The sequence below is a fragment of the Sinocyclocheilus grahami genome, unplaced genomic scaffold (assembly GCF_001515645.1).
Source record: "Sinocyclocheilus grahami isolate Dianchi unplaced genomic scaffold, SAMN03320097.WGS_v1.1 scaffold187.1, whole genome shotgun sequence".
NCBI lineage: Eukaryota > Metazoa > Chordata > Actinopteri > Cypriniformes > Cyprinidae > Sinocyclocheilus > Sinocyclocheilus grahami.
In genome coordinates this window covers 541,451-553,239 of record NW_015505366.1, presented here as the reverse complement: position 1 = coordinate 553,239, position 11,789 = coordinate 541,451, and the positions used below count along the sequence as shown (strand labels likewise).

General features: G+C 36.0%; 2 protein-coding genes across 4 annotated transcripts; both read left to right on the top strand.

Moving 5' to 3' along the window:
* The first annotated feature begins 2,225 nt into the window (after positions 1-2,225).
* LOC107594641 (leucine-rich repeat-containing protein 19-like) lies at positions 2,226-4,807 on the top strand. 3 transcript variants are annotated; one of them, XM_016284763.1, is made up of 4 exons: positions 2,226-2,330; positions 2,642-3,092; positions 3,938-4,015; positions 4,106-4,807. In XM_016284763.1, exons 1-4 carry the CDS (start codon positions 2,226-2,228, stop codon positions 4,495-4,497), a joined length of 1,026 nt encoding a protein of 341 aa, XP_016140249.1. In that variant the 3' UTR covers positions 4,498-4,807. The 3 variants fall into 3 exon arrangements, with proteins under 3 accessions (XP_016140249.1, XP_016140250.1, XP_016140251.1); XM_016284764.1 differs by lacking the exon at positions 2,226-2,330 and adding an exon at positions 2,438-2,515; XM_016284765.1 differs by lacking the exon at positions 2,226-2,330 and adding an exon at positions 2,469-2,511.
* Positions 4,808-5,629: 822 nt separating this feature from the next.
* On the top strand, positions 5,630-11,789 carry LOC107594630 (AP-1 complex subunit mu-1-like). The gene is made up of 6 exons (XM_016284750.1): positions 5,630-5,929; positions 7,831-7,987; positions 8,141-8,208; positions 8,391-8,521; positions 9,805-9,952; positions 11,616-11,789. The coding sequence occupies exons 1-6, from the start codon at positions 5,888-5,890 to the stop codon at positions 11,787-11,789; spliced, it is 720 nt and encodes a 239-aa protein (XP_016140236.1). The 5' UTR covers positions 5,630-5,887.

Genomic DNA, 11,789 nt, shown 5'->3' with positions numbered 1-11,789 from the left:
ATGTTGGAGAAGGTGGCTGACGCCTGGAAGGTGAGGGTGAAGGAGAATCTCGGCATCTGAAGGTATGAGAGGCGGCGATGCGGGAAGGCCTGCGGCCCCGAGGTGCAGCCGCGGGCTCAGTTGGGGTGTCCAGCGGAGCACTGGCGTGCTGAACGTCAGCTGTAGATGCGGGAGGAGCTGTACTGTCGAAGGTGTTTTCCTCAGGGAACAATTCCGTCTCGGACATCATGCGGCGATTGGATGTACCAATGCTGAAAGTCGAGAGATAACGAAGGTAGGGCGTACTTGGTTATTTATGGGAGTTTTATCTTGCGCCGATTGGATACATGGTGTAGTCACTAATGATGAACTGGCCGTGTTAATTATCCGTGCATGCTCCTCCCGAAATTTGTTTGTAAACATCACATTGTTGTTGTCACCACCGCCATGTTGTGAAGGCGCTGTGTGTTTCGTTGTGAAAGCGAAACTACTTTGTTTGGTCTTCCAAAAGAGGATGATGTCTGTTTCGTCATGCCTGGAGCTGATCCGTGCTGGTCGCTGAGGAAATACAACAACTTTGCACTGTGGATCGCCGGATCGGCTTTCACTGTGGACGAAGCGGAGTCCAGCCTGGGGTCGTCACATGTGGTTGCCGCAAGCCCTCCGGAAGCTCCTTTGTCGAATCCGCCGGCCGCGTCGTTCTCAAGCCCGCCGCCTCTGCTCACTGCACCAAATACACAAAATAATGTTCTTTTTAGCAACATCATATGACCCCTTTAAGATAAGATTTAGTATTATTGGATGAATTATTAAATTTTGATCTAATATATTTGCAATCATTAACAATCCAGAAGTTAATTTTTTAGGTTATTTCCTCTGTCATTTGAACAGTTCTTTGAAATGCATTGTAGCAGCACACATCGACTTTATTGTTTTGTACTGCACTTTGCACCTTGTTATGTGACTCTCTGGAATCTTGGATTCTTATTGGTCAATTTTAGCATTCTGTGGTTAAATATGTTTGCAGAATAATGACTAAACTGTATAACTGGCCATTGTCTCATTCAGGGAATTTCCTAAATAGCTGACGCTAGTTGTCATATTTTTGATGGTTCATGCCTAGTATCACTTTTTTTCCCACACATCCCATCACATCGGTGTTTCATGTCCATTTATTTATTTATTTGCTAAAAAGTGAAATTATGTTTAAAATAAACCCCTTTAGTGTGATCAAAATCCTCTCTGCTTTGTGTCGGGGCCCTGATCGCCCTTTCAGGGATTATTTGGCCTCACAAACTGTAAATTATTCCTTACATAAGTAGTGCTACACTTTATTTATTGTTTACTTTGTGTTTTATATGCACGAGGTTGTTGTTTGCTGTAGGGCTATGCTGAGTCTTGTGGTGGATCGCTGAATGTGTCAGCATGTTAGAGTTCCTGTTACTGTTTACAGGAACCTCTTGAATTTTAGATTTTTTCAAATCTTTTGCAATTGATAATATGACACATGGTCCTATAGGATATATGAAGTATTGAAAGAATAATAATGAAAAAAACACACTGTCATAGCCTACAAATATTTTAGATTTTAACAATGTTTAAAAAAATATTTTTTTTGTTAACTTTCACAGAGCTTCACTCAAGGGGTAACATACAAACAAAACAAACAGTTTTTAATCAAATCCAAAATATAATTTAATATGATTGAATCAACCTGACTATACTAGGTTTCACTAATAAATGTAAGTTTATACTTTTTACAGTGTTGCATATACAGATTTGCAAGCTACAAAGTGTGTGGGACCTATTCTATTCTTCTTTCCATTGTACTAACAGTGTCAATAACCAACCTTGACTACCCAGTAAAGCAAAGATATATGACGTTTTATAGTTATGAAATGGCACCAGAACTCAAGCTATTGCAGTACTGAAGGCCACTTCAGTGTTTGCTATTTATCATCTTTAATTGTGATTTCTGCAGGAAGCAGGAAAACATGGGGTTTACTACACACACAGTGTGTGTGCTCCTGTGTTTTTTGGTCTCAGGGTGTGGGACCTATTCTATTCTTCTTTCCATTGTACTAACAGTGTCAATAACCAACCTTGACTACCCAATAAAGCAAAGATATATGATGTTATATAGTTATGAAATGGCACCAGAACTCAAGCTATTGCAGTACTGAAGGCCACTTCAGTGTTTGCTATTTATCATCTTTAATTGTGATTTCTGCAGGAAGCAGGAAAACATGGGGTTTACCACACACACAGTGTGTGTGCTCCTGTGTGTTTTGGTCTCAGGATCATGCTACACACTCCAGACTGTGGGCCAATGTACGGTCAACAGAGAGATGGTGAGGAAAAACAACACACTCTGGCCTCTTTTGTTCCCTGAGCCAGAGCAAGTGCTGCTACATCAGGAATATCCTGTTTGTAGGCATTTGTTTCCTGTTTTTGGTGACAGAAGTTTAACCAGTCTCTTAATGGTTTACATCGTGAGAAAATGCATTTCTTGTTTCATGTTTAAAACCGCAAGTGGGTAAGCCATTTTTAAAATGTTTTTAAATCTTAAATGAACAGGGCAAAATTATAGTGTATGTAAATGCATGTTTTTTTCTGATTCCATATGTAAGTTTCATATCCATATACCTCTTTATTCTTTCAGGCTTCATTTGACTGCAGTGGGAAAAGACTTACATCGGTACCAAAGCACATCTGGATGAACGTAACCGAACTGGACCTGTCTGAAAATCTGTTAGACTTAACCCACCCTGACAGCTTCAAGCGCCTGAACCTCTTCAGCCATTTAGTCTCACTGAACCTATCAGGCAACTACCTCCCCCTACTGTTAAAAGACCATCTCTACAGCCTTTCTTCTCTTAAAGTACTTGACCTAAGTAGGTGTAAACTGGCCGCAGTGGAGGCAAACGCTCTGACCAGCCTTTCCAGCTTACAGATGCTCTTCCTGGGGGACATTCAGTCGATTGCAGTTAAAGACCTGAGATTGAGTCAGTTTGTGGAACTTAGAGGAGAACAGAGTAACAGACAGAAAGTGGGAGACAGAGTAATGATGACCAGAGCAGCTAAACGCATGGCACGCGATGACCACAGTGATGGTATGAATACTTTGATCGAATCTGTATTAGATTTAGTTCATTACTTGGATTAGTGGCGTATATGTCGGGGTGAAAAAGATAAATATTTTACAAATCTAGTTTGCATCCCTTAGAAATGTTCTCTTTGGTTTCATGTTGGTTTCATATGGATTTGAAAAACTGTTAGATAATTTAAAGACAAGTTTTATTTCAATGACATAAAAAATGTCATGTGGTGTAGCCATCAAATAAAAAGTAATAAAATAATTTCCTTACACCTTAAATGCAAGTGTACGCATCTTAATCATTGTTTTAAAAACATTTTTAAATACTGAATTATTGTTATTATTATGAACTTTTAATTCAGAAGTGACATGGTCACATATCATTTCCTGTTTTTTTTCTTTACATAACTCAACAAAAGTTTGTCATACTGTATATTATTAAGCAGCGTATCAGTTTTCATTTATTTATTTATGCTTTGAATAAATAATAGCCTACGAACCACTTTTTCATAGTTCATAAAAACAAGCTTGACTTTCACTTTTCATAAAAAACAAGCTTGAAATGTTTGACTTTAAGCCCCCTCCAAAATAATAATAATTAAATTCATTTTAATACAGAAATAAAAAGCCTGTGTATAATAATTCAAGTCATTGTATGAGTAAATTGCATTTTTTATGTATGTTGGACTAAAATTAGATGAGGACTAGTTCTTTCAGCCATTTCTTAGTGACATTAATTTTCTCTGCATTAATTATATTTATATGGAAAATAAGATATTTGAGTGCCACAACATCATCTTTTTTTGAGATATGGAAATTGACATACTATAATTTCAATGTCATTTGTTTTTCTCATGGCAGGATATTCTAAGGATGTCAACCATGGAGCCTTCCTTCGTAAACTATTCACAGTGGAACCTACAAACAATACAACTAATGGTCAAAACCTTTTTTCCCCTGTAATCTAGTGTAGATTATTACCTGTGATTACATCTGAGACTGGCTAACCATTCTAAATAACCTTTTTAGGCATAGAACCAGATGATGATAACAAAATGTCTTCAGAAAGCTGGAAGGTCCTTGTGGCTGTTCTGGGGTCAGCTCTCACCCTCTCTGTCCTTATCGCTTTGATGGCCAAATACAAAGTCGTGCACGAGTATCTGGCAAGCTACAGACACTCCAGGCTCAGTGAAGTAGATACCACGAGTCAGTGTGACCCTGCAAACTTTGAGGTGGGATTCTCGACCCAGGGTGGCCCTGGGACTCGTGCAGCTGCACCTACCAGTGGCATTGAGGAGGATGACGATGGGTTTATTGAAGATAACTATATTCAAGCGAGTGAGAGTGAAAGAGCCACAAGAGCAGCAGTGATGACTGATGATGATGACGAGGAGGAAGACATTGAATTTAGTATTGGCTAGCACTATTAAGTCTAATGTTGTTAAATCTTATTTATAATAACTTGCATTAAGTAGTCAGTAACAAACATTCAATACTCCATAATCAGTTATCAAACTATTCTTTGATTAATTCATTGAAAAAAAAAAGAATATACTGTGGCACTATTAAGGAATTTGAACTCTTAAGCAATAAAAAAAAAACAAAAAAAAAACTGTAATATTGTCAATGAAAAATGTATATATTTTGGCATAGATGTCCAAATAGTTTCCACTTTTTTGAAAGCATCTGAAAATATATGAATCAACGTTGAATGACATTTGAATGTACAGTAGGCCACATGCAATAATCTGTTTAACATTTTATACAATGTTTGTTAACGTTATTAATGAGTTATTTTAAAACTTTATTTTAAATGATAATATTAATAATCATGAACTTTTAAGGATTTTTCCTTCCAGAATGTTCATTTACATTGGCCTTTAATTGCATTCTGTACTATATATATTTTGTCGGTAACACTTTACAATAAGGTTCATTAGTTAACTACTTTAGTTAACATGAACTAAGCATGAACAATACTTCTACTATTATTAATCTTAGTTAATGTTAATTTCAACATTTACTAATGCATTATTAAAATCAAAAGTTGTGCTTGCTAACATTAGTTAATGCGCTGTGAATTAACATGAACTAACAATGAACAACTGTATTTTCATTAACTAACATTAACAAAGATTAATAAATACTGTAATAAATGTATTGTTCATTATTTGTTCATGTTAGTTAATACATTAACTAATGGAACCTTATTGTAAAGTGTTACCATTTTGTCTTTTGTATGTTGCACTTCATTTCTATTTTTGTTGTTGTTGAGAAAACATTATTCTTTCATTGGCCACTGGGCGTCGCCTTTGTGTACTTTATTACTTAGCCTAGAATTAAATATTACAATTGAATTATTGATATTATTATATATTTTTGTTATTGTTTATAAATGTTATATAATATAACACCAATGAAACATTACATGGCATTCACGTCATCCTAAACGAATGCCGTGTTAGTAGTTTTTTGTTGTTGTATCTATTTAATAAAGGATTGTCACCTGAAAGTAGTTGAAGTTAAGTCACACTGCTTTTACATTGCAACAAAGCGACGCGACGAAACAGCGCAGATCGCTTGGCCAATTATAATGGCAGCGTTGTAGTTTTGACGCGTCGCGTCTCTCGCAGTTTACAGCACAGCAACAAGCTCGAGCTGCACAACCGGTTAGACGCCTCCAAACCCGGAAGACGCGCGTGTAAGGGATGGGAAAGATCTCTCTTCATTTCTTTTGATCAAACTTTATTATAATTCACAAAACGTGGACTCCTGTCAGTCACTTCTGGTCACACAACAGCTTTGATAAGGATGGCAGCGTCCGCGATCTTCATCCTGGACCTTAAAGGCAAGGTAAGAGCGCGTGCACCTGTCAGCGAAAGGTCGTCTAGTTTATACTCTCAGGACTGACAGTGACACTTTATTTGAAACCTATATAGCTACAGATAATCGAGGTTTAAAATAATTTGGCGAAGGATATTGTACGTATGTACTCACTTGAAGGTTTCTAAAACAACTAATGATGACACCCTACCCATCACACTCTTAAAGTTAACAGCACTTCCACTGAAGGCAATTGCAATATTAATGTTAATGTTTCACATATTGTATGCTTCTATATTTAAGTGGTGGTGCAATAACACAATATATATTTAAAAGTTATTTTTGTTAAGAAAAACGACATTTTGTGGACATGGTAAATGATAAAAAAAATGTTTTCATGTTTTTGAAAGAAGTCTCTTATGCTCACCAAGGCTACATTTATTTGATAAAAATACAGTAAAATAGTGAAATATTATTACAATTAAAAATTGCTGTTCTATATTTTAATATATTTTAAAGTGTAATTTATTCCTGTGATGGCAAAGCTGAGTTTCTTCAGTGTCACATGATCCTTCAGATTTCATTCATCATTCATTTCTTATTATTGTCAATGTTGAAACAAAGGGCTGCTTAATTTTTTTGTGGAAACTGATCTTTTTTTTCTTTGATGTATAGAAAGTTCAAAAGAGCATTCATTTGAAATCGAAATCTTTTGTAACAATATAAATGTCTTTATAGCCACTTTTCAGTCAATTTAATGCATTCTTTCTGAATAAAAGTATACATTTCTTTCTTTTTCTTTTTTTAAACCTTACTTACCCCAAACATTTGAATGATAGTGTATCACAGTTTCCACAAAAATATTAAACACCAAAAATAATAATTAATGAAATATAATAAGAAGAAATATTTCTTGAGCGCCAAATAATACCGGAATAAATTCTGAAGGATCATGTGACACTGAAGAACGGAGTAATGGCTGCTGAAAATTCAGCTCTGCCATCACAGGAATAATTTACATGTTACAATATATTAAAATGAAAAACAGTCATTCTAAATTGTAATAATATTTCACAATATCACTGTTATTTTATTTTTGATTAAATAAATGCAGCCTTGGTTAGACTTTCAAAAACAATAAAAAAAAATAATAATTATATCAAAAGATATAGTGTATATATAAAGAAAAGCTCTGAACTCATTTGTAAGATGTTGAAAGTAGTAGTGGGTGCATGGGAGTTTTTCCATGAAAACAGAGCCTCGGGGTCTCAGTGGAATGGATTATCCTTCAATATACCCCTGGATTTTGGCAGTGCTGATGAAAGCGGTCTTGTCTGTGCCCTAGAGCAATCCAATATCTCCATCTGAAGGAATACCTCAACACCAGCCATGTTAAAGTCAGACTTCACTGATCTTTAAGTTTTACCCTACTATACACCTTGAATGCATCAGTCAGTGAAAAAAGTGACCAGGACTTGAAGCATTTGATTGTATGTTGGATTGATCAGTAGAAGTATTAGTGTAGATATTGTTTCATAGATCATATTGATTGAGCTGTTAACATATTCTCAGGCTGATTTGAGTCAGTGCAAACAGACCTTGTGCTGTAAGTGTCCTTTTGGCCTGAGAAATCATTACAAGTGTTTACTGCTTTTGAGGCCGTAAGGAATCCATTTTGCATGATGGCTGGTGCCAAAACATCTTTAAGAAAAATAAAAGATTCTTTCTATTTGCTTAGAGAACCTCAAGGTTTTCCAGAGTTTTTAAATGAGCTCTTGTTTGTTGTGTTAATATAGCCAAAAAGAACATGTCTTTATATGGATTGCACTCAGATAAACTAGTGATGCCGTGATGACTGTCTTTAAGGAGCAGAATTGGGATACTCTGTTTTATGACATCCTTGTGCTTTCAACTTTGTTTCCATCTCTAAGGTGCTCATATGTCGAAACTACATGGGCAATGTGGACATAAGTGAGATCGACAACTTTATGCCCATAATGATGAAGAGAGAGGAAGATGCCGATTTGTCACCAGTGGTTATTCACGGCTCTACCCACTACCTCTGGATAAAGCATAGCAACCTCTACTGTATCCTCTATCTTCTTATATTTAAATGTAAAAGTATAACCTTTATTTGTCTATATTAAAATTTCATTTTATTTGTGAGTATTTGTCCTATTGTTGTACAGTAACAGCTCTGCAAATGTGTAGCATATTTACTACTTAACAGATTTTACTCAGTGGTTGCAATAACAAAGAGGAATACCAATGCTGCTCTTGTATACTCCTTCCTGTACAAATTAGTGGAGGTAAGTGTGTTTTATATCTATCAACATGACAACACCTTCCATAAAACCTTACACAGCACAATCTTGTTGCCTGTGTAAACATCAACACCCTAAAAATGTGCCGTAGCACATTTCCTCATTATAATATTACGAAATTTGTGTACATTTAAAATAGTAGTCTTGTATTAACCATTTGCTTGCAGGTGTTCATTGAATATTTCAAGTCACTGGAAGAAGAGAGTATTCGAGACAATTTTGTGACCGTATATGAGCTAATGGAAGAAGTCATGGACTTTGGATTCCCTCAGACCACTGACAGCAAGATCTTACTAGAGTAAGTTCTGACGACTTACCATTCAGCCATCACTGCTCAGAGAACACTATTCATCCCTCACTAACAGTGCTATTAGGGGTTTATTATTCCCTACTCAAGCTCATTCCTATTCATAAGTCAGTGTATATGCTTTGTGCAGAGGGCACAGTTTGGCAAAATGCAGTTATTTGTGTTTTATAATACTCATAGAGATGACTGGACCAGATAAATCAATATACTGTAGTATCTAAGCATAAAGAAACATTTTTTTAAGTCAAATTTGTGGACAATTCTTACAGATTAATTTGAAAATTCATACTGAAGAGGAATAACTGAAATGTTTATTGCTGATATATCCCTTTCAGCAGATGACTTCACTTCCTGGTAATTTACCTATTTAGGAGATTAAACAATATCCAAAATGGTCATTTAGCTAATTAAAAATGTTTACCCTTAAAGAAATGAAAAGTACTATTTACAAAACATAAACAAGTAGAACATTCTAACTAAAGAATATAACAACAGCACACTAAACAATTTCTTGTCAGGCAAATGTTAAAAAGAAAAAAAAAATAGTACAATCATATGTAAGTCAGTTTAAAAAAATCTTTCATGTTTATACGTTCTTCTCAGTTTGCTGGCTTTGCTAGCAGCCACTTAGCAGTGGTTTGTTTTGGTGCATTTACGCAGATGCTAATGTTCATCAGGGATGATTGAACACTAACTCTATTACAGGGTTCCTCAAATCTTGCCCTGGAGGGGTTTGCTCCAACCCAGATCAAACTCACCTACCTGTGATTTTCTAATGATCCTGAAGACACTGATTAGCATGCTCAGGTGTGTTTGATTAGGGTTAGAGCTAAACTCTGCAGGAAAGTGGATCTCGTGGACCAGATTTGAGGATCCCTGCTCTATTATGTGTGTAATGTTAGTGTTCACATTCATTTCCATTTGAATTTTCATGTGTAATAGATGAAAGACGCGTGGTAAGGTAAACATTACATTAGAACGTTGGCAATACAAAAAAAGAAAAACCAGGTTAGGTGTTTGTCAGCCTGTCTGTCCCAAGGGGCAGCCATGTTCTTCCCATGAGTTCTAATAAGCAGCAGAGGTCTGTTTACACACTCACTGAAGTTACTTGCTTCACTGACTAGTGACAAATAATGATGCTCATCATATTGATAATGGCTGACATGCATTGGTGGGCTCATATAATATTTAGTCTTTTTTTATGCTAATTGTCATTTTCTTGGTCATTATTTATGTTAGCATGTCCTGATTGCCTTCTTTCACTTCCACACCAGGTACATCACCCAACAGGGGCATAAACTGGAGGTGGGAGCGCCACGGCCCCCAGCTACAGTAACCAATGCTGTGTCTTGGAGGTCAGAAGGCATCAAATATAGAAAAAATGAAGTCTTCATGGATGTCATTGAGTCTGTCAATCTATTGGTGAGCTGACTTAAATGTATTGTAGCGACAATGTATTGTGTCCTCAGTCAACCAATCCGATTTTTGGATATGGGTTAGGGTTGGGGCTTCAACATCATTCTTTTTAACCTATGATTTCCTTATGACCTTTGGGGTTTTTAATAGTTTTTAGAGGTTTTAGGACCAACAAAAGATGTTAATTCAGGAATACATTCTCATTGGTAAAATCACAGTCATCATAGAAGTGCCTCATATTAATTTTAATTATTATATATGCATATGTGCAATGAATTACTCTTGACCCATTATCAAATTTCAGTGCATGAAATTTATTTATACACTAGCGTTCAAACGTTTGGGGTCAATACACATTTAAAATGTTTTATATTTTATTCAGCAAGGATGATGCATTAAATTGATCAAAATTGACAGTATATTGTTTCAAATGATTTCTATCAAAGATTTTTAGATTAACAATAAATAAATTCAGTTCTTTTGAACATTCTACTCCTTAAAGAGTCCTGAAAAAATGGTCACAGTTTCCACAAAAATATTAAGCAGCACATTTTGTTTTTTTAAGATTAATAATAATAATAAAAAATGTTTCTTGAGTACCAAATCAGCATAATAGAATGACTTCTGAAGGATCATGTGACACTGAAGACTGGAGTAATGGATACTGAAAATTTAGCTAGGCCATCACAGGAATAAATTACATTTTCAAATATACTAAAATTGAAAGCAGTTTTAAATATTCCTGTTTTGTATAATACTATTTCACAATATTACTGTTTTTACTGTATTTTTGATCATGTAAATGCAAAGAAAAAATAACAGTTTTAACTAAATAAATTGCAATAAATAAAAATGGCATAACATACATTACTTATTTGACGAAAGTAAAAGTAACCTATATTGTAGCGCAATTTAAAACTGAGCACATTACTTTTTCTTGTTGTGGAAAAAAAAAGCTTTCCACATACTGGATCGGTTTTACGTATTCAGTGCAGACATCAAACAGCAAACGCTATCGCTCCATCATCCTACTGTACCTCAGTCGACCTCCTTCATGTTCTCCAGGGTCACGGGTTAGGTCTCCAGACTTCCTTGGATTGAGAGAGGGAGGAAGCAGCTGCCGTCTTTAAGGTCTTGTTGCCTTTCTTTTCTGCTTCTTAACTCTGAGCCCCCCGAATGGACTGGCTTTTGATGGATTCATTAGAGCTCCTCAGGGTCGGGGGGTCTAAACACTGGCAGACAGTAGCGCTGAGCAACACCACTCTTCTGATTAAGAGCTAAATCACGTCTCATTGCTTTCTAATTCTGCATTGCTATTCATCCGTGCAGCTTTCTCGCTCTGGCTTTTTCTGGCTCTTGTATCTGAGAGCCCTCAGAGGTATTGAATCGATGTGGACTTTTTGAGGTTTAGATCTACCTTCTGAGTCCAGCTTGTATGCTTTTAATATTTTACCATAATATAATATATATTACATTCTCATATCCGTAGTTATCGCAGCATATTCAGCCCTCTCTTTCCAAGAGCATTATGGCACAAATCACACGGTTACTGCCTTGCCCGACAGAGCGTAATAAATTGTAGATGGCAGTAATGGTGATGATGCAATATCGCACCTTGCCACTCTTGATTGTGCTTTGCATTTATCTTCTCTGTTTTTGTTCGTTATAGGTCAGTGCTACAGGCAGTGTCCTGCGTAGCGAGATTCTGGGCTGCATCAAAATCAATGTCGTTCTGTCAGGCATGCCTGAGTTAAGGCTCGGACTCAATGACAAAGTTCTCTTCGAGATCACAGGCCGTGAGTATACCTATCCATCTTTAAAACTGAAAGATATAATTTTTTGA